The sequence below is a fragment of the Nelumbo nucifera genome, chromosome 1, assembly GCF_055504915.1.
Source record: "Nelumbo nucifera cultivar China Antique chromosome 1, China Antique-T2T, whole genome shotgun sequence".
In the NCBI taxonomy this organism is placed as follows: Eukaryota; Viridiplantae; Streptophyta; class Magnoliopsida; order Proteales; family Nelumbonaceae; genus Nelumbo; species Nelumbo nucifera.
Window position 1 is genome coordinate 193,945,339 of NC_142649.1, and position 23,865 is coordinate 193,969,203.

The window sequence follows — 23,865 nt, forward strand, 5'->3', positions numbered from 1 at the left end:
AGGATTAAATCCCCGACAACGGCGCCAAAAACTTGATAGCTATGATTATAACCCTAGCAAGTGCACTAGTTATCAAGTAGTATAAAAATAGCATTCCCACGGGGATTTAACAAAATAAGTATTAGAACTACAGTCTTCCCTAATTATTTGTACAATCAAAATTCAGATTTAAGAGTAAGAACTACTGAAAATAAAAATAGAAAAAGAAAATAAAAACAAAGGCAATCAATAACCGAATATGCAATGAGTGAAATCGCTAGGACCATTGGTCCACCTAACCATTCTAATGAATATTAATGGATGCGATTAACCAAGATCATTTGTCATTCCCATAAGCTGAAGTTTTTCCCAATTTTATTTAATATTCTTTCCCAAGATATATTAAACCTATTTCTATCAAGTAACCCCTCGATCCCTCGACTAGAGTTCTCAATGATAGGAATGCATTAAGTGCAAGAAAAACTCATATATTCAGATGAATCATGTTTATATATCTCTATATACCATTCAATTCACACCATGAATTATGTGGTCGAATATATAAATTCCTCTCCCGATTCATTCATATAAACTGAATCAATTAAGAGATGGCCATTCCTAATCGCATTAAGCAAATAATTCATAGACTATATGGAAATCACGATCTTGGATAAATCATAATGATAAAAATATATTCATTATCATGGTTAGGCTTTTCACAGCCCTAGCTAAAAACAAATCAGTTCATGATAAAGGAAATAAAGCAAACAAGAGGAAAGAAAGAACTTATGAATTCGCCCATGGTGCTGCGATCTCCTCTTCTTCTTGCCGCCACCTCCTTCTTGAAGCTTTCTTGATTTGCTGATCTCCTTCTTGAAGTTTCTTAATGATCTTCTTGCCGCCACCTCATCCTATCCTATCTTATCTTATCTCTTATCTAATGATATCAATCTTTAACTTTCTATAATTACATCACAAATTTAAATCTGGTAGGACTCTTCTCAGTTTCTTGTTCTTGTATTCGTATTAGACTTCCTCTACGAATTGGGCTGTTGCAAATTTTTTTTGCCAGTTGGGCTTCAGCTACGAATTGGGCCTTTCTATGAACTTGCCCCGACTTCGGGCCCGGATTTGACTTCAATGCATGCCAAATCTGTGAAAGCCCAAAACATGAAAGTTGTAGTTTTATCTTTTATATTTCTAGTGAGTCTTGAATCAGCCCAATCGGATATCGGATACGAGAGTTAGGCCTAGATTACTGATCGGTGCCGAACTATGAAAAATCATTCGATTTGCCTTGCTTTTCTCCTGATGCCTTCTTTCATGCCCTGAACCGAAATACAAGAGTAATGAGTCCATTTAAATGTAAATTAAGTGTAGAAAGACTGAATTTTCATAGATAAGAATATGATAAATTTTATTCGCATCATTCTGCAATCGAAATGCACAGTTCTTGGAAAATGATTATATCCTGGACACCCATCGTCAGGAAATAGTTCTTGATGATGAAAGCTCAGGACTAGTGGGAGGGGTCCCACAAGTTCCAGTTATTAACCAACCTATAAGATCTACCCGGGTATCCAGCCTACCAGTCCATTTTGGCTATGATCAGGATAGTTACCTAGTGGAAGCCTTGACTAGTGAGAAGGATCCCATGACTTATGCGGAAGCTATGTTGGACATAGATTCCCTGAAGTGGGTAGATGCCATGAAGGCTGAGATGGACTCAATGGAGACCAAAGGAGTCTGGACTCTAATAGATCCGCTCCCCGGGGTAAAAGCAATTGGTTGCAAATGGATCTATAAGAGGAAGAAGGGCCCTGATGGTAAGGTTGAGACCTACAAAGCTCGTCTTGTGGCGAAACGGTATACTTAGAAAGAGGGCATCGATTATGAGGAAACCTTTTTGGCCGTGGCCATGCTTAAATTCATTAGGTTCCTGCCAGCGGTAGTAGTATACCATGACTACGAGATTTGGCAAATGGATGTCAAAACTGCATTCCTGAATGGAGATCTTACTAAAGATATATCTATATGCAGCAACCGCAAGGTTTCATAGTTGCGGGTCAGGAACACATGATTTGTAAATTAAATAGATCTATATATGGACTTAAGCAAGCTTCTAGGAGTTGGAACATCCGGTTTGACTCTACTGTCAAAAAGTTTGACTTTGAGCAGAATACGGATGAGCCCTGTGTTTACAGGAAGTCTAGTGGGGATAATGTTACATTCCTAATTCTATATGTAGACGACATTCTACTCATTGGGAATGACGTAGGAATGTTGACTACGGTGAAAGTATGGCTTTCACAGCAATTCTCCATTAAAGCGGATAATAGGATTATACCAATCTGCTTACATTGACAAAATTGTCAAGAGATACAGCATGGAGAACTCCAAGAAAGGAAATGTTCCTTTCAGGCATGGAGTCACTCTCTCCAAGAAAATGTCTTCCAAGACTTCTGAGGAGATTGAGGGCATGAAGGACGTTCCATATGCCTCAGCCGTAAGGAGCATCATGTATGTCATGCTGTGCACTCGTCCTAACATTGCTCAGGCAGTGAGTATGGTAAGCAGATTTCAGGCCAACCCAGGGCAGGAGCACTAGTCTACTGTGAAAATATACTTAAGTACCTTCGAAGGGCAAAAGAGTTTTTTCTAGTATTCGATGGTAGCTTACTACAGATCCAGGGGTATACTGATGTCGATTTCCATTCGGATCCAGATGATAGAAAGTCTACATCTGGATATGTTTTCATGATAGGATCGTGTGTTGTTTGCTGGAAAAGCAGCAAACAGGGGTCCACGACAGACTCCACAACTGAAGCTGAATACATTGCCGCAAGTGAAGCTGCCAAGGAAGCTGTGCGGATGAAAAATTTTGTTCACGAATTGGGAGTAGTTCCGTTCAGCACATCACCCTGGGGCGATTGCTCAGGCTAAGGAGCCACGAGCCCACTCGAAGTCGAAGCACATCGAGAGGAAGTACCACGTACTGCGGGAGATTGTTGGTAGAGGGGACATCTTGATTCATAGGGTAGCATCAACGAAGAATGTAGCAGACCCATTGACTAAGCCACTAACACAGAAAGTGTTTGAGAAACACGTGAAAAGTATGGGACTCCGGCTTATACCAGATTAGACCTAAGTGCAAGTGGGAGCTGTTAGACAGTTGTATGCCCTTAGCTCCACTCAGAATGATGTATATTATAACATTTATTGTAAATGAATAAAGTACATATTTGATTCATGTTCTTGTGGTGTGTTTCTATGTAATACCCTTAAACTAAACACATATGAGACTCATGTTAGATTAGAATGTTCACAGCCGTTGGATAAGTCTGGGGAGATTTATCCTACTAAGGCAGACACTGGTGTGCCACCAAGTGTTGGGGTGGTTTGTATCAGCTGCCAGGGTGAGACCCGAGGTACATGCAGTGTAGGTTTACTTGAAACCCTGAACCGGACTAGACTTCCAGTTTTGCCCTAGACCTTGGTGATTAGTGGGCAGAACTGGAAAGTTACACCTGACCCCTAGACTCAATTATGATACTGCACGTGGTGTTGGATTGGGTTGTCTTTGATATGCCAATCAGTGAGATCCTTAGAGGGGGTCAAAACCTGGGTATGTTGGGACAGTCTGAGAATTCATCTGAGTGGGTGATCATAGTGACAAGATCAGCCCCTTTGTCGGACAAAGGTAATGATCAGGGATGCACTCTCTCTGATGGAAACCAAGACTGCCGGTAGCCGATTTCAATCGTTGAAATTTGTTTTGCAAAATATATTTTATATACGGATATAAATATATATATATATATATATATATATATATATTATGGTTTCAAAATGTTTGCAAGAGGTTTTAATTCACGGGATCCATGTGAGTAGAGAGTGCAGCACTGTTCCTTCCAGCCGAGGGAGAGGTCCTCTTTTGTCGGGCAGTGTTTGATCATTATGGGTTGAGAGGTTAAGTGTAAGGCCATTGAGGATTATACCTGATGGGCTAATCTTGCATCTGCCCACAGTCCCTAGGTGTTATAAGGTGGTTTGGCCAAGGGACCACTTAGTGTAAGTGTTGGGCCCATAGAGTCCATGTGATGGGCTCAAGGGGTTCACTAGGCTTTCTAGTGAATTCAGCTAGGCCTTGTAACAAAGGCTGGGCCGAACCCTTGTGCCTGATGTGTAGATAAATGCTTGAGTCCCATGCCATACAAGGAAGCCCAACTGGGTAGCAGTTTGGAAGGCTAAGTGAGCACATATACTTATTGGGCCTAAAACCCATTTCGAACTGGGCTGATTTGATCAGTTAAAGATGGGGGCGGATCTGAGATTAGATTGACAGATAGGATAGGGTCTTATCCCTCTCCACTCAGAGAGCCCATATCCAAATAAAGATTTGAATTTGGAAACCTCCTAATAAGATCAGGAAGGGCTGATCTAATCTGTAGATAAGATAATGACTCATCCTTATCACTTAAAGGGGATTTACATCCAAATAAGATTTGGATCAGCAACTCCTAATAGGATTAGGAGTTGATCCCTTTAAGGTTATAAAAGGAGGAGGGGGCGGCAGCCTCTAACACAGACATTCTCACCTATAGAGAAAAGATCACAGAAGAGAGAAAACAGCTCGCAGTAAGACTACGCTGATTTCTCCCTGCCGCCTCCTTCCTGTCACCACCGCCATTGCCAGTGCATCTCCACGACAGTAGGAGTGATCAAGAACGGTTCTTGATATCATTCATTTGTGAAATGGCTGATTGGAAGTCGTGCTCACGTGCCGTCCAGCTGATTCTTGCGAAGGATCTGGTTCTTTAGAAGAACACTGCCGATTCTACTCCATCCTACACTGTGCCATTTTGAGTGGGAGCAGTCTTTGGTTCTTTCCTTAGACATGAACACCTCCATTGGGAGATATTGTTTCTCCGTATCAGTTATATCCCTCTCCTGCTTCTGGTTTCAGATCTGGTTCAGTTTATGGTTCAAGATTGATCCTTGAAAATGCAGATTTTCTAAAACAGGGAATGTGATTCCTAGATGAGGGGAGAGGAAATTTTTGAAATTTCGCCCAACCTACCTGTAGGGTTCGGCCATCCATATGATGGATCTCTCATTCCTTCAATAAAAACCCAAGAACTGTGGGCAGATGCAAGATTAGCCCATCAAGTATTACCCTTAATGGTCTTATACTTAGTCTCTCAACCCATAATGATCAAACACTGCCCGACAAGAGATGACCTCTCCCTCGGCTGCAAGGAACAATGCTGCACTCTCTACTCACATGGATCTTGGGAATTAAAACTTTTTGCAAACATTTTTGAAACCATAATATATATATGTATATGTCGGTATAAATATATTTTGCAAAACAAATTTCAACGATTGAAATCGGTTGCCGACAGCTTTGGTTTTCATCTGAGAGAGTGCATCCCTGATCATTCACTTTATCCGACAAAGGGGCTGATCCTGTCACTATGATCACCCACTCAGATGAATTTGCGAACTGTCCCAACATACCCAGGTTTTGACCCGCTCTAAGGATCTCACTGATTGGCATATCAAAGACAGCCCAATCCAACACCTAGTGCAGTATCATAATCGAGTCTAGGGGTCAGGTGTAACATTCCAGTTTTGCCCATCAATCTCCAAGGTCCAGGGCAATACTGGAATTCTGGTCCGGTTCAGGGTTTCAAGAAAACCCACACTACATGTACCTCCAGTCTCACCCTGGCAGCTGAGATAAGCTACCCCAACCAACTTGGTGGCACATCAGTGTTAATCTTGGCAAGATAAATCTCCACAGATCTATCCAACGACTGTGAGGATTCTAAACTAACACGAGTCTCATATGTGTCCAGTTTAAGGGTATTATACAGAAACACACCATAATAACACGAATCAAATATGTACTTTATTCATTTACATTAAATGTCATAATGTACATCATTCTGATTGGAGATAAGGGCATACGCTGTCTAACATTAATAAACAACACAAAAATGTCAAAAATACCTACGTAGTTACTTTTGACCAAAATGTTTATTTTCCAAATTTTTTCTTCATAGCAATCACTGCCCCAATCCCTTCTAATCTCTTTTTTAGAATTGTTGTATTTTCCAAATTTGCCCTTCATATCATTTGCTCAAATGTAAAATTGTAACTTTAATTTATATTGTTTTTTATGTATAAACCAGCCTCAATAATAAATATATGGGCATTTTGGACGTTTTCATGCATAGAGGATTTTACAAAGAGGATCTATTTGCAACTGTGTCAAGAAGTTTAGAAGAGGATTGGGCAATAGTTAGAAAGTTCAAGCAAGGTTTCAACAATTATCATAGTTTGTTTTCCAATTATTGAACAAAAGGAGGGATTTTGTGTATTTTCCTTAACAAGCATTAAATGGGAATGTTAAATAACAATTTTGCTATTGAATTGTTTTACAATCATGAACAAAAAGAATGGTATTTTGTGTCTTTTAGTAATAAATATTAAATGAAAAACAAAATTACATATTTACCATTATTCACTCTTTGATTCAAATGATAAAAATGGATATTTTGGTCTAATAAAAATTCCATAAGCTAATTACATCTATTCGTAATGGGGCGGGCGGGGATCTCATTGTCCGACCCCGACAGAGACCCGACCCGATGGGTCGGAGAGGTCGGGTACCCGTCGGGATGGGGAAAAATTGCCATCCCAGGAAACCCTCAAAGATACACGTGTGCAGCCTTTACGCCTTAAGTCTTCGGTTAGAGGTAATATAAACAGTGAAACAGAATATGACATCGTCGGCGCTTTTTTCCGGTTACACCACCACTCGGTTCCTTTCCTCTCGGTACCATTCCCTCCTTGCGGTCTCTAACAAACTTCGCTTCCCGTCTCCCTTTCTGTTGCCTACAAGAACGAGAAGAAGATTCTGTACGAAGATGTCGGCACAGGAAGGTTCACCTCTCATTCACACTATTAGTTTGCCTGGACAAGGAGGATTTCAGGTTATAGCGGTACCGGGGATGTCCGATTCTGAGTTTAGGTTTTCCCATTTCTTTTTCTATGACTTATGAATAGAGGTTTCTTGTTTGTTAGTTTCATTGCAATTCACTTGGGTTTGTGGTTTTGTGATTTTTAATCCAGCAATCCCTCTTTATTATTTCACTATGTTGATGGTGTATTTGTTCGGTTTGAGTGTTCTTTTACTCTCTTTTACCTTTACTGTTTAAATTAAGGTCTTAGCGTTGCTGATGTCGAGTGTATGCTCGCTAAAGAAGTAGAAGAAAATCAGGATAAACTGCTTTCCATGTATAAACATTCAATCAAATTGACAAACCGAAAACCCAAGAATACTGGAGGTCATAGGGTAGGACTACTTCAATTCCAATTTGAGCGGAGGTTCCTATTTCGATCTTCCTGAATCCATATTTTGTTTCCCAGAGGAAAATGAGATCCCAAGTAATCATTGTACTCTTTTTTTGCTTTTGCACTTAATCAATAAATGATGGGCTAGGCATGGTGACAGGAAAGAAAACCTCTATCATTATCTCGGCTTCAAGAATCAAACCCCTCCACAAAATAAATAAATAAATAAACAACTTGAGTTGCTGAATTGAGTTCTGTCTGGCAGGACTGCTATTGGTTCGTCTTTATTCAAGCAATGGTTGAAAAACATGCAGGGTGTAAAGGGGATTTTAACTCCTGGAGACATGTCTTTGAAACAAGTACTGATCCAGGTAACTTTTGTTTTAATGCATTATTTGTACAATTCACTGAGATAGGTCAAAGGGCATTTCCTCAGTTATGTTGTTATTTTTGGCACTTTGATCCTTATATTGTCCCTCATCCCTTGACTTGCTATTATCCTATCAGTGGGCTGGGGAAAATGTTCTCTTTTTGTGCTTTGATGCATTTGCAAATTGCAATATAAAATGATGTAGTGTAGTTTTATAATTATGGTTTGTCAATTTTTGTTTGTTTGTTTTATATAGTCCCTTGTTTTTTAACTTTAAATTTCACTCCAGGTGGAAGGTGGCCAGCTTAGATTTTTATTAGTAAGCCTAAGAGGAGGGAACGAAACCTTGCAATAAGATACACCAAAATTCTCATCAAGATCAGACTACATAACAAAAGAAAAATAGAAAATGAGAGGCACAAACCTTATCTTAGACCAATCACAAGTTTACATCTTATTAAGTTAATCTAAGACTCCAAAGTCCGTATCTCAAGTTCTCAACTTTATCTATCCTGGAGATGGATTTAATCTCCGGGGTGTTCCCTCTCATTAGTATATACGGTACACCCTGTTTTCCACTGAGCCAGCTTCATTTCTTGCAAGTCCATCCACCACCTTATTGCATTTTATGAAACATGACCTATCTTGAAGTGCAATCTTCAAATTATAATTTTAATTTCCCTTCACCAGTATAATAAATATGAAAATTGGTCTCCAGTTTCCATTATATTGCGTTTGCAATGCTACCATCTGGGAATCACTGCTGACCTTTGAGTAGCCATTAATACCATGAACTTATTAACATTTCTTCCCATCAAAGACCACACTGGATTCAGTAAACCTGGTCAATTTGGTTGGCCATGTTCATGGATAATAACCCAGACAAAAACCTTACCATAGCATCTCTAGAAAATTCCCTTTCCTCCACTCTCGCTGGGATGCCTTGTGCAACCATATACAGATTGAGTTTGTAACAGCTTTCTTGTGGTTTGAGCCTACAATTGAGAGAATTTATACATCCTAGGAAGGTTTATCTGGATTCTCATGACATTCATAAGGACATCTTTGAGGAAAGGTGGCTATCACTTGAATATATTAATTCTGCAATCTCCTTAGCTCAATTCAGCACATTTGATACCCCAAGCATATATTGTGCAATGCATCTTCTTGTTTTAATGCTCCTCTCATTCCAGAATTTGCAAAACAGTCGAATCTAGATCTAGAATATAGAAATAATCCTACTTTTTTGTAATCATTTTTTATCAGCATACTTTTTCGTAATCATTAATTGAAAGTTACTATTTCCAATCAAAATAAAAACAAAAAAAAAAACAAAAAAGAAATAAACCTGTTAGGAGTTGAATTGGTTTCTTTCACTACCCTGTTAAACCACTGCAAAACATGTAGCAAAGAAGGTCAGTAGAATGATAATTTACATTAGAAAAGTTCATCAAGATATTTCAAACATGCGATGTCACTGTACTGCTGAGAAGGTGGCCTACAGTTCACCTTTCCCAATGTTCAACACAAAACCAATGTCAGGAGCCAAATGGATGCCACAGTGCTGAGAACTTGTATCCACTTGAATCGCCTTTTCACCTTCCAAAAGAAATTACATATTTTTATCTGTGGTGCTTATTTGCCACACCCATTGCATCCAAGGCAGAATCTTTGCCTTGAATCTTCAAGTATTAACCACACATGACTGAAAAGAACTTTTGGTATTCAGATTTGGAATGAACTTGTCTTCTTCATCTACAAATTTGAGACCTGAACTGGAAAGACTTTCAGGCTTGAAAACCAAACATCAATGACAAATTAATGGTGCAGCCCACTTCTGAGCTGCAATTGATAAATCGACAATGATCACAGTTGAACTTTCATAGTCGTTTTGATCTCATCCACATTTCCACTAAATCCATTAGAAAAGTATTGTTGAACCACCTGTTGCCAAACTAAGATTTTCCCTTTGATTGAATAGTACTAGATCATGTGGTCTCAAGTTCCTTCTGGGGTCATGAGTTAATGCTGAAAGCTGATTTTCCCCCTCATCATTGTGGATTAAGTTGTAATTTCATGCTTTTTCTTTAGTTCTACTAGTTGTTATTTTAAATTTATTTAGCCTCTTTATTCACTGAAATGTTCCTTGCTCTGTACTTTCTTACAAATTTAGTTCTCTCATTTCACATTCATCTTTTTTTCTTTTTTGATAATTCTCATTTCACATTCATCTTAATAAACTTTTCTTGCTCTTATTACTGATAAAAAAAGATAAATTTTGTTGAGCCTCCTCTCATTGGATAAAGATTGAGGGGTTAGGATTCTAATTCCTTGTAAATTTACTCACTTCATCTGCATGGCTGATAATTTAATTCAGTTATTGCTGCTTAGATATCTAGATTTTTCATATAAACTAAGGAGCATGCACATTTTTTTGGGGCATTCCTGTGTTCTTTTTCCTACAAGTTTATATCAATGAAAATTTGGTTTTCCTTTCTAGTCTTATTTGATTATCACCATCTGATTGACACAACTGTTAGTTAGCATAGATGTACATGTAGATATGATGGATGGTGTAATCACTTCCTAGAAGGGAAACCCAGCTGACAATATTTTCTATTTGGAACTCTTTATTTATTTATTTTTTTTAAATTCCTTATATTCTAGCTTTTATTTGTCAATAGGGTGTAGATATGTTTGGAAAACGTGTTGGTTTTCTGAAGTTCAAGGCAGATATTCTTGACAAAGAAACTGGTAAAAAGGTATTGCTTACAATCTCTGTAATATGTGCTAGTGTTTAAGGTTTTTTTTTTTTTTTTAATTTTTTGGTTATTTTTATCAGCAACAGATCAAAGAGAAATCATTTAAATGAAATGGTAGGAGAGTATATCCCCTAAAATTAGGTGATTAGCTAGGGGAACTGGATGATGAAGATCACTGACCAACATATGTTTCATGTTAACTTACCATTTTCAAGAGAACGTTCTTATCTTTTACTCTACCTGAATGAGCTGTACAAAATGATTGTTGAAGAACCAAGCTTTTTTAATTAGATGCTTGAGTGTTTCAGATTTAATCATTTAAACAACTAAGGCATCAATACCTTTCATAGACCAAGTAATAAATACAAATATACAAACAATTTATCTAGTGTTCTCTTGGAATCTGAAAATTCTTGCCTTTTGTGTTATCAAAAATGTTAGTGTGCTTCATTGACCCCCACTCCATCAGATCATTGCTTCTTGTATCAAGCATAAAGATGGAATACACAAAAATGAACACTGGGCAAAAATCCAAGAGCCATCCCATTCTTATTATAAAGTCAAGTCTCAACCATACAAGCTTCCTATTTATTTAGGACCTTCATTTTTCCAATGAACTCTGATCTTGCTAAAATCTCAGCTCTAGAAAAATCCCCCTCAATTGCCTCACCTTACCATTCAATTTGGGCAATAAGTCAGGGGCAATCTCACCAATCCCCTCCCTTGAAGCTCTACCATAACCTAAATGACTGGCATTCCCTAATGAGAAACTGTTAAAGTTTAGCTAAGTGGTGCCTAAGGAGGAGATCATGTAATTGATGTGTCCTTCTGGAGGTTGGTTTTCTACATGGGTAACCAATTGCAGATAATTAAATCCATCACAAGTCATTTGAAGATATTCATGTTCTTCACTCAATGAACCAGTCAAGGAGTGGTTGAGTCGATGACTTGTTATAAATGATCTCTGTTATGAAATATTCTAGAAGTTCTTTAGACTCATATTTTGACAATGTTCTAGAATATATAGCAATACTCTTCATCAATTTTTCCATTTTACTTCCAGGGGCCACCTGACTCTTTAGAGAATCATCAATGTTCTGTGATGTGTAATTAATTCATAGAAGTTGGAAACTCTTCGAAATATTGTAAAGTTACTGAAGCTATGGGGACATTCAGAACAAAAGTTCACAAAATTATAGAATAATCATAAATACATGTAGGCTCTTTACACAATCAAAACAACCATCTTAAATACCAACTATATCTATCAACTACATTGTTAAATATTTCTGAATTTCTGACACTTTGAAGATCCAAGCTATGAATAATTAAATAGTCCATGGCCATGATTATAAAGTACTCTCTATTCTCTAGAAATGCAGCAAATGTTTTTGATAAATTAGAAACACAACAAATTTACTTTTTTTTTTGTTTATTATTTTTTTTAATAACAAGAAAATAAGCCTATTCCATTAATCCAAACCATAGTTGTCAAGGCAATGCCTAGGTGGGCGCCTAGGCGATAAGGCACCCTTGGAGGTTCACCTCGCCTAATCGCCAAGTAGTTTTCTATAGCGTGTTATAAAAAACTTTTATATTCTTAATTTTTGGAGTTATAATTATAAAATAGACATTTTTAAACTAAAATATTCATTTTGTGTGTTTATATACTAATTTCTTTTTATTATTTTCTTATATGTTAGGGTTTAATTAACACAAACATTGCTAAATGCTGTATTGAACCCTCAAAGACTTCAAAACCTGAACCAATAAGCAAGGAAGAACATAAAATGTTGTCCAATCAACACATTTTCTTATTTTTCTTTACTAATTTTGTGTGTTTATATACTAATTTCTTCTTCTTCTTCCACCTTTTCTTTTCTTCTTTTCCTATAACAGAAATAGGGGTTCAACCCCTATATTTTTAAAATTTTCTTTTCTTTCTTCTTTTTCTTCTCATGAATATGTTGGAATATGTTGATTTTCTATACTTTAACATGAAGTTTATACTTCTCTTATGAAAATTATGGATATTTATTAAGGAAATATGATTATGGAACCTAGGGAACTACTATAGGATACATATTTTTACTTAAAAAAATCCATCGCCTAGGCGGCAAGGTGCCCCCCTGCCGCCTAGCCTCGCCTTGGCGCCTTGAAAACTATGATCCAAACAAACACTACATGATATATATGCCACCAATGGATGGAGAGAGCCCAACAATAGCAACGTTATTCTTCAGCTCTCATCAAAAGGTTTCAAGTACGCGAAACAAAAGAATGAAAAGATACCAGGAAACCCCATCCAATTACTGTAGTATCATCATTTTAGACGAAACCTACCCTTTGAAAGACCCCCAAAAAAACTAAAAAAAAAACACCACCAATATGTAGAAGAGAAGGAACGAAAAACCACAAAAAAGGCAGAACATATTCACTACATTCAGTCAGTTTGTCGAACCACTAGGGCATTCTCTGGCGAAATGGCCTTCTTCCCCACAATTGTAGTAGTTCCCACTACCAAATCCACCTCCACCATACCTTCTTCTACCATTGCTGCCTCCACTTGCCTGATAACACTCCCTCGAAAAGTGCCCAGTTTCACCACAGTTGTAATCCTTCCACTACCACCTCTTTTGCCTCTGCCACCACCCCCATTAAAAGCATACCCTCCACCACCATAACCACCCCTACAACCATCACCACAACCACCGCAACCATCTCTCCTGCTTCCTTGAACGTAAGACCCATCGGGGCCGGTCACATCCACAGCTTTTGTCCTCCCATCTTTGGTGGTATCAATCACAAATTCAACCTTTTCTCCCTCAGTAAGGCTCCTAAAACCCTTAGACTTAATAGATGACTGGTGGACGAAGAGATCTTTGCCACCATCGTCCAGGGTAATGAATCTAAAGCCCTTGGTCCCGCTGAACCATTTCACAACTCCAGTCATTCTCACACTCCCTGAGCCATGGATCGATCAATCTATTGACGTATGGGTGAATACTTCAACAAAAACCCAAAACCCTAATACTCTAGAAAGTAGAAACAAACTAGATGCGAAACCCTAACCCCAAGAACACTAACGAAAGCAAGCAAGAACCGGGTAGAGACCAGAGAGTGAAACTTCCCCACTTAGTCACTCCTCTCCCTCCCCATTCCTCCACTTTCGCTCTTTATTGAAAGAACATATACTTTATGAGTTTATGTTTACATGTAACCTCTAGATAAAAAAAAAAGACTATTACCCAATGTTGGTCCCAGCTATCTAGGATCTTGGGATGGGTGTACTGGATATGGTGCTAACCTTTGGTATTTCTTTTACACAAAGTGGCTGCTCTCATGACTCGAACTTGCATTCTCACGCTTGACAACCTGAGATTTTATTTATAAAACCAAGTAGTGGTGAAATGGTTAGAACATGTCACCTGTAGATTAGGGTGTGAAATGGCTAGACATTGTTACATAAATCTATTGTATTTCTACATGATTTATTGCAATGTTTTAAAAGGCGTGGGAGGCGGGCCTCCAGGCGAGGCGCTCCCAAAACGCCCTGAGGTGTATGCCAAAGGCGCTGACACCTCTGAGGCGTACGTCTCAGGTGCAAGAGGTGTACGCCTCTTACGCTTTTTTCATGAGGCGTGCTAGAGGCGTATGCCTCATGCACATCTTATATTAAATGACAGAAAAAAAAAAGAAAAAAGAAAAATAAGGAAAGGAAAGGAAAGGAAAAGAAAGGGAAGGGAAAGAAAAAGAAAGAGAAGAAAAAAAGAGAAAAGGGAAGGGAAGAAAAGATAAGGGGAAAGAAAGTGGTTTGTCCACTGCCCCTTCGGCTAGGGGGCTTCGCCCCCCAGACCCTTCCACCCCCTTTTTGATGCAGCCCAATTTGTTTTTTTGAATTAGGGGTGGTCTTGCTCTTTTCCAGTGAGCTTGCTTCGCTCGCTCGCTCGCCTCCACTTCTACAAGACAGCCCCCCCCTTTCAACTAATGTTATGCATCTTTGTTCTTCTTAATATAAAAGATTTTTATTAAAAGTAAGGAAAAAATGAGATCCCCCCTTCTTCTTCATCCTCCTCCTAACCCCCTCCTCTTAAGGAGGCTTACGCCTCCTTGTGTTTGGGAGGCTTATGCCTCTTGCGTTCTGAACTACGCCTCACACCTCTAGGTAGTGGAATGCCTCGCGTCACGCCTCCGTGTTTTAAAACATCGATTTATTGTTGTACTTTGTAATATTTTGGGTATGCAAATATCTTTTTCCCCCTTAGGTTTTTAAGATAGTTTCTACTTTTCTATTGGAAGAACCCTTTTATATTTAATTTATTTTAGAAATTCTGTCAAAATTCTTCTGTGCCTTGACCAAAGTTATGCAATTCTTTTCTTTCATGTTGTGGATGTGGTAGTTCAACGAAACAATTGAAACTTACCAAATTTTGGCTAGAATTTATTGAACTTTGATTGAAATCATATAATGCTTATTTCTAGCAAGTCTAGCTTTGAGTTCCATGTAAATGGAAACTTATGGTCCGTTTGGCTGCCGAGAAATAGTGGGATGAGAAGGGATGGGATGAGAAAGGAAATTTTATTTTCTCATTTTGGCATCCCATCCTATGTTTGGTTGCTGAGACCAATTATTCTACAAAATTTGTTTTCTGGTGTTTTTCTTCTGTGCCTTGACCAAAGTTCTGCAATTCTTTTCTTTCATGTTGTGGATGTGGCAGTTCAACGAAACAATTGAAACTTACCAAATTTTGGCTAGAATTTATTGAACTTTGATTGAAATCATATAATGCTTATTTCTAGCAAGTCTAGCTTTGAGTTCCATGTAAATGGAAACTTATGGTCCGTTTGGCTGCCGAGAAATAGTGGGATGAGAAGGGATGGGATGAGAAAGGAAATTTTATTTTCTCATTTTGGCATCCTATGTTTGGTTGCTGAGACCAATTATTCTACAAAATTTGTTTTCCGGTGTTTGATTGTTGAGAAATTTTTGCAAGATGCTTGATTTCATTCCTCTTCAACCATTAACAACAGTAGAACGTGAACACCCATGGTTGTCTCCTATATTCCCCTTCATCCATGATCGATGATGATGACAGAAAGTTTAGCAAGGTTTAGATCTGCAATAATAAATCGTTCTACTTAATAGCAGAGGTTCAATGATAACAAATCTGCAATAGAGGTTTTAGCATATCTGCAACGATGGTGATGGCCAAGAAATCAGGGATGCCTAAGAAATCTAACCAATATATCATGAAAAAAATTACAAACTTGTTAGATCTGCAACGATGAGAACAGAGTTTTAAGCAGATCTACCAATATTTGGTTGTCGAAAGGTTAAGAAATCATGAATGGGAAGAAAAGCAACGACGTTTTAGAGAAAAAAATACAAAAAATAGTTTACCAGAGAGAACGGAGCATGGATAGGTCTTACCTTCGTTGGAGATGAAGAACAGTGATTGGACTCTTTGGCGCTTGGGGTTCTGAAGCTTAGCTAGGAAGAAAAACAATGAGGTTTTTGAGGAAAAAAAATACTAAAAGAAAAGGTTTAATGAAAGAAAACGGAGGAGATTCCATGTTGTCACCAGAGATTAAACACCCTATCGATAGGGTCTGAACCTCGACTTGGAAGATAACCGATAATGAGTTTTCAGAGAAAAAAAATACAAAATGGCCAAAAAATATGAAACGGAGATGGAGATGGTGAATGGAGGTCTTAGATTCATTAGAGGTGAAGAAAACAGTGGTTGGAGATTTGATCGTAGGGACATGTGAATGGAGATGTTGCCTTCGACAGTGGTTGGAGGTGAATGGAGATGTCGCCTTCGACATTTTTTTCTCACCGACTTCTCATTGTTTTCGTTTCTCACCAGGGTCGCACCTATCTGGTGAGACCCCGCGTCTCTACTTTTGGGATGTAAGCTCTCATCCCATATTGTTTCGACCAAAACAAAAGAGAAAAAATAGGAATCTTATGTGAATATTCCTATTTTCTCATCCCGGTCGCAACAACCAAACATACCATTAATGATGGAAATAAATTGTTTTTGGTGGAAGATAAACCATGGTTGAACTCACTAACAATTGTTAAAAAGAAAAAGAGATAATTTATTCCCTTGCTTCATACCTTAATTCACTTTTTATTGGTATTTGAATAGTTGGGTTAATGGGGACATGGGGTGTGGAGTGGGAACAGAGGAGGATTCACGTGAGGCACTCTGGCCATATTAAGGAGAGCCTGCAGTTCCACAGGTTGTTCCCACATCTCTGCTCAAGGGCTGATGCCAATTGACAATCTCAACTACCAGGTCATTGGCCCTATCTCTGCCTTGTAACCTAATAAGGCTCAACTGGTTTTCTTCTAAGATTTGTAGATGTTCAACTTGCAAACTACGCAATTTCTAGCTAACCTCTTCAAATAATACAGGCATGCTATCTCAATGTCATCCAAGATCCATTTGATTGACTGGTTCTGACAAGGAGTCCTCAGGAAGGAGAAATCACTTCATCGACTACCTGTTGTATACTGTCTTTAACAATGTTTTTGAACTGTCATTGACCCGGATGGTCGGACCATTTGGCCTGGAAACCGTCTGGACAACTGGTTCCGTTTCACCCCTAACCCGTTATTGGGTCAAAACCCGTTGACTTCGTCAAAAAACCGCTGACCTGGGAGGTCGAACCGTCGACTCGTTTGACCTGGCCAGCGGTTTGCAATATAAAGTTGCAGAGAGGAGAACTCAGATCTGAGATCCAGTCAGACACGAACTCAGATCTGTTATCTAGCACAAAGAGGAGAAGAAGAAGAAGAAGAAGAAGAAGAAGAAGAAGAAGAAGAAGAAGAAGAAGAAGAAGAAGAAGAAGACTTTCTTCTACAGGTGTTTTAGAGAAATCGATCTCAGATCTGAGATCCGAGAACTCAGATCTCAGATCTGAGATCCAAGAAATCAGATCTCAGATCTGCATCTTTTGCCGCTGCCTCGCCATCACCGTCGCCGCTATCGTTGCCGATGAGCATCCAATCATCTTCCTCTTCCTTCTTCTTCCCTCCTTCTCTCCTTCTTTCTTTTTTTTCTTTCTTAGCCGACAACAGTTCTCCTTTCTCCTTCTGCTTTCTGGCTTTCTCAGCCGACATCTCTTCTTTCTTATACGAGGTTTGCATATTAGGGCAAATCTCATATAAACATTTGCTCTAATATGCAAACCGTTCAAACCGTTCGACCCGGATGGTTGAACCGCTGAACGGTTCCATTTCCAGGTCGGTTTTTAAAACCTTGGTCTTTAAACAAAATATATCGTTTTCCTAAGATTTGCGATAGAGCCTCAATAAATATATATTTGTTGTTTGGTTTTCAGTTTACTTTGGCTAAAGATGCATTACCGGATAATGAATTATATCACCCAATTCCCACCTAATTAGGGGTGCTCATGATTCGGTTAACCGAACTGTGGGCCTTTTTATAAACCGAACCAGTGGTACCAGTTTTTGGAAAACCGGTAACTGAAACCGAACTGAAGCTGATCGGTTAACCGGTCAATCATTCAGTTAACCATCGGTTTGGCAGTTTTTTGGTTTTCATAATATTATATATAATAAATAATATATAACGAATATAAAATGTTATATCATAAATAATAAATAATATATTATATATTATAAATATATATATATATATATTTATAATATATAATACTCATATATTCATTTATAATATATAGATAATATAAAATATATGAAAAATATATATAATATACATAAATATATAATATATAAATATATGTATTCAGGTTGGTTCAGTTAACCGACAGTTTTTTCTATTGGTTAACCGAAACCAAACTGGTACCTTCGGTTTTCCAAAATACTGAACTGTTCAGTTCGGTTAACTGGAAAATTTTACCAAAAGAATGTCGAGTGAAATGTTGCCTTAGTTTTTACCCACTTTTTATTCTATCTGCAATTATTTGCAATAGGAAAAATACAAATGGAAAATTCTCCACCATGATCAGTTGGTCCAACCATTTCGGTTTGGTTTACTTGAAAAATGAAATCCATATTCAAGTGGTGCCCTCTCCACATTGCCCAGAATCTCCTATTCTCCTTGCCTTGCAAGACAAGTAAAATTTCTCTCCCGCATATGTCCAAAACTATCAATTCTTGACAAAATGAAACTGTATTTACTTGTTTTTCTTCTTGATTTTCTTCCTTCACCAATGGAGATATATTACTTCTTTTTTTGGTAATATCTTCAAGCATGCACCTTTTACCAATCTTTGCTTACATAAACTGACATATGTTTAGATTCCAGGCATTGTATTCTCACGAGGACCTGCTGTTGCTGTCCTGATCCTTTTGGAGTCGGAGGGTGAGACTTATGCTGTTCTCACAGAGCAGGTATAATTTTGTACTTTTAGGTACTGCATGATGCTTTCACACACATTTCTCGATTCTTATTAAACCATATATAATACTAGAATTCAGGTTATACTCCTATTGAGCTGTAAATATACTAAGATTTATGCTTCATGAACACTTGGGCATTTTTTTACTTGTATTTTAGTTGAAAAATATATTTCCACAATACCTCTGATAAACACACATATTTGTAGGCAAGAGTTCCTGTTGGGAAGTTTATTTTAGAATTGCCAGCTGGGATGTTGGATGATGACAACGGTGATTTTATTGGCACCGCAGTTCGTGAGGTCTCTTCCTGTCTCTGTGAACTTTTCAGACACTTGAGAAACATAATTACTCCTCATCTAATCATCTCTCTTTCCACTGTTTTACCTTTTTCCTGTCTCTAATTTTGTGCTTTTATTGGCATTGTATTACATTTCCCATCATTGGTGTCCCCCTCAGGACATTATGTTAATTTGGAGAACCATAGATATTAACTTTATACTATTTCTTCGGTCTGTAGATGTTATGTATGCTTCCATATTAGTTCTGGTATTGATGAGGGAACATGCACATTACATTAACTGTGTTAGATGGAAGTTGGAACAAGTAGGATCTTATTGAACACTTTCCTTTCTAACTATTTACCAAGAACCTTGACTTCCAGTCTGTAGGTGTTATGTATGCTTCCATATTAGTTCTGGTTCTTACACTTCCAGTCTTAATTTGTTCTAAATACAAATTTCTTGATTGGCATGGATGATTGGGCATACTGATGAGTGATGATGACTCAGAGTATGTGACTGGTTGCATGCTTCTCAAAATGGACAAATTTCCAACTTGTTTGACATATTTAACTTTCATGCCTCTTTATGTTGATATTTGAAGAACCCCAGGTTTAAGCTGAGTGATAGTCATTTTCAATTTAATACTAATCAGATAATTTTGACAGGTTGAAGAGGAGATTGGTATGCATTTAAATCTGGATGACATGGTTAACCTCACAGCCCTCCTGGACCCTTCAACTGGAGGGAGAGTTTTCCCCTCACCGGTATGTTACTTCCTTAATCAAATATTTCCATCCCCATTTTTTCTATGCATACCTACATATTAAGAATTAGAATGTAGTAAGGTCCACCATGCTACTTTCTCAGTCAAGTTATAAATTTGTTTTTCCTTTAGTCTCGTTATATTTCTTCATCATTTAAGTATCATTCCATCTCAATTCTCCTCTGTTTAGGGTGGATGCGATGAGGAAATTAGCCTTTTCCTGTATAGAAGTCGTGTGGATTCTGAAACTATATCAAAACTTCAAGGAAAAGAAACAGGTCTTCGTGAGCATGGGGAGCTGATAAAAGTGCATGTAGTTCCCTATGATAAGCTGTGGCGTGCAACAGCTGATGCAAAGGCTCTTACAGCAATTGCTTTGTATGAGATGGCGAGGAGAGAAGGGCTTCTTCCTCCTTGAAACTCATCTGACCTCACTAGCCACTGAATCAGTCTATGGTTCTTAGTGAATTGCTGATATGCTGCCACCTGTTCATAAAGATCATTTAGAACCTTTGATGCATTCATTCATTGATCCGGTGATCCCGAAAACTTCCCATAGCAGACCCATAATATTGTAGCGCATGGTATTACAAATAAAGCTTCAATAATTAGAAATTATTTCGTATGGTATTACAGTAATTTACTTTTAAATAATTAGTTTCATTTCAAAGAAATGAAAATCCAACGTAAGTCAACGGAAGACAAAGCCAGGTTGATGGCGTTGCTTTGACAGCACTCCTTATTTAACTTATTGTTCCTTCACATGAAAATCCAACGGAAGACCGATTACTAATCTACTTCCACTCTAGTCTCTTCGGTTTTCATTACTGGTTGGGACAGGATTAGGTTAGATCATAGATGTCTTTTGCTTCATACCATCGAATCAATGCGTCGTACCATGAAAGTTACTCGAAGAGTTGGAATTAAAAAGCGTGCATTGAATCAAGATATGTTTGATCGAATAGAAGATGGGAGCTCTGAGCAGGCGTACTAAACATGATGAGCTGCCTTGGATTCCATTGGTTGAAAATTGCATCCATGAAATATTTTATACTTTTCACTGTGTGATTGACAATAATGCATGATAGCCTCCTATTCTTTAATTGGGGTTCTGCTGACAGACAAGCCCTGGTGGCTACATTCTTGTCTCAATTGCTTTGCTTTGTGGAATTCTCCCAAACGTCGGACGTCGGTATCTGATATCAGCCCAGTTGAGTTGGGTGGCACATTTGGCAGCAGCACGCAGTTCGTCCCACCCACTGAGTTGTAGTAGATGTTTAGACAGTTTAGTAGCTCACTTAATGGGTTTGTTGTTTGTGAGTTATGCCAAAGCCAACCTGTTCGAAATTTGAATGGAGGCGTCGCACTCATGGGGCATCATTCATCTGTCCCTTCGGGATCCCGTGTTTAGGTGAGTACATTATTATCAAGGGATAATTACTTACCCTGTTGTATATTTAAGGAATTACTAAATTGTACAGTGTACTTTAAAATGAAAGCATTTTTCTCAACATCTGCTGCATTTTCAACTACCCCAAACCATTGTCATTACCTCATCTGAAAATTTCAAATATCCGCAATTGGTTGATATCTTTGCAAATTAAGATATCAATCTACTCTATTAAACAGATTGCTTTTGCAACCAAAGATGGCCTAATCTCTACCCGCATTCGTTTGAGAATATAAAATGTTTGTATACCCGTCTACCTGGAGCAGGACACACTTTGAAAAACAAAGTCTCCAGAAACGCTCTTAGTCTCAAATTCCCGAGTTTCTGAGAGAGAAAAAAGACGATACAGGTAAGTCTTCTTAGTCATCCCTTGGCTGTAGAAGGAATGAGAGTAGTTTTGTTTGTAGCAGAGTAGGGTGACATGAGAGAGAGAGAGAGAGAGAGATGATGACCTGTGCGAGAGAGATGAAACAGGAAAGGGGGAAGGGAGAAAGGGTGACAATGGACATCCACTTTATATATACTAGCGGAGTAGCGGTTACCTGTGCAGTGCACAGGATGCTTTTTTAAAATGTACTTTTTAAGGAAAAAAAATCAAGTAACAATGATTATATATTTCTAGTTCTTTACAAATAAAATAGTAGAAAAATAATTTTTTCCCTTTTTAGTTATCGAACCTCAAACTTATTCCTTTTTATATAGTTTATATATTATGAGTTCATAATCAATGGCCTAGCATGAGAACCAACTAATGATGGCTTAGTTGATGGGTTCTCCATGGTTTTTAAAACCGATTCGGAGACTGAACTAGTCAGGGGTCCGGTTACTGGGTCGAATAGTCCGACCGTTCGAACTGAACGGTCGGCCTGTTTTGACAAAAAATAAAAAAAAAACAATCAAAACCATTCAAATGGTTAATTGCTCGGGTCAGCGGTTTGCTGACCAAAATCTACGATTTTTGAAGAAATTCCAATTTTGGAAATAACAAAAACTGGTCACCTGACCGGTTCCTGGTTTTTCCAGTCCAGCCCGATTTTGAAAACCATGGGGTTCTCTGTCTAGTTGTAGTGGAGGCCTAGGATCAAAACCCATTGCTACTAAGAGGGTTCAGGGATGGGTTATACCCCCCCGCCCCCCCAATTGTGTAGCCCTATAAAGCCAAAATATGTGCTTAATAAGAGATCAATAACCAAATTGGAAAACAACAATTACAAAATTGAGCTCATAAAGGTAACCAAAGGCTCACTTTGGAAAGAGTACAAATATAAATATGTACAAAGCAAATACATACAAAATATAAGGTTTTGCACTCTAAATTTTTGTATTTGTACTCCTTCCAAATTGAGCCAAAGGCTACCATTAAGTGCATTCTTACTACATAACCCATGGAAAGGAGCAATGGCTTCTTTAGACTTTTATATAAGGAGAAAATTGCTTCATCCCATTTATTGGTAGACAAATTTGGGTTTTGACATTAGTTTAGGTCCAAGCTAGGGTTCATATTTAGGTTAATCCTAACCTAACTCAACCAATCCATCTAATTTACACCTCTACTTTCTTAGAGAAAGCCAAAATGGGTTAAAAGGGATTTAAGAGGAAAAGAAGGATTTAATGGAGAGGGGATGATAGTCATATTATAGAGTAAATATAGATTTTATGAGAGATAATGAAGATCCATTAGGGTTTTAATTTTGCCTTGTGTTTTGAATGATTTCATTTAAAAAATAAATATGCACAGATGTGAGAAAGGAGAGGAGGAGGCACACATGAGCTCTATGGTGAGAGGACCCCTCACTTCCCCTCTTTCCTCTTTCTATATGTACTAGTGGTGACCCGTGCGATGCATGAGATGTTTAATAATATACTTTTTAAGGGAGAAAAATGAAGTAACTGTGATTCACCAAAGTTTTTTTACATATTTCTAGTTTTTTATATGTAGAATAGTGAAAAGCATCAATTTTCTTTTCTTTTTTATTTATTGAGCTTCAAACTTTTCCTTTTATATAGCTTATATATTATGAGAATCACATTTCATGCCCAAGGAAGGATCCAAAATCTGCTCCCACTGAAAATGGCACAGTGAAGGATGGAGCAGAATCAGCAATGTTCTTCAAAAGAACTTGACCCTTTGCAAGAATCAACTGGACGGCTTGTGAGTACAGCTCCAATCAATCTTTTCCCAAAAGATTGAAATCAAGATCCAATCTTGATTGCTCCCAAGAACTGGAGATCGAACTGAAGGAATGGCAATGGTAGGAAGGTGGCGGCAGAAGAGAATTCGCAGTATGCAGGAAATCTCTTAATCTCTCTTTCTTAAAGAGAAGAATGCTATTGATGTTATTGTGTTTTTCAAGGCTGTCGCCCCCTTCCCCTTTTATAATCTTAAAGGGATCAGCTCCTAATCAGATTAGGAGTTGCTAATCCAAATCATATTTGGGTTAGAAGTCCCTTAGTGATAAGGGATAATCCTTATCTTATCTGCAGATCAGATCAGCTGTCT

At 38.0% G+C, this 23,865-nt stretch overlaps 1 protein-coding gene and 1 pseudogene across 3 annotated transcripts; one reads left to right on the forward strand and one right to left on the reverse strand.

The window, feature by feature from the left end:
• Nucleotides 1–6,748: 6,748 nt before the first annotated feature.
• Nucleotides 6,749–20,650, forward strand: NUDX14 (nudix hydrolase homolog 14). Of its 2 annotated transcripts, XM_010249721.3 has the most exons (7): nt 6,750–7,018; nt 7,607–7,712; nt 10,396–10,473; nt 18,770–18,862; nt 19,078–19,170; nt 19,818–19,916; nt 20,106–20,650. In XM_010249721.3, exons 1-7 carry the CDS (start codon nt 6,768–6,770, stop codon nt 20,331–20,333), a joined length of 948 nt encoding a protein of 315 aa, XP_010248023.1. In that variant the 5' UTR covers nt 6,750–6,767; the 3' UTR covers nt 20,334–20,650. The 2 variants fall into 2 exon arrangements, with proteins under 2 accessions (XP_088751861.1, XP_010248023.1); XM_088895735.1 differs by lacking the exon at nt 19,078–19,170 and having other exon boundaries at nt 6,749–7,018.
• LOC148804306 (cold shock domain-containing protein 3-like) lies at nt 12,557–18,762 on the reverse strand (annotated as a pseudogene). The gene has a single exon (XR_016080857.1). The product of XR_016080857.1 is annotated as a cold shock domain-containing protein 3-like (transcript).
• Nucleotides 20,651–23,865: the final 3,215 nt, after the last annotated feature.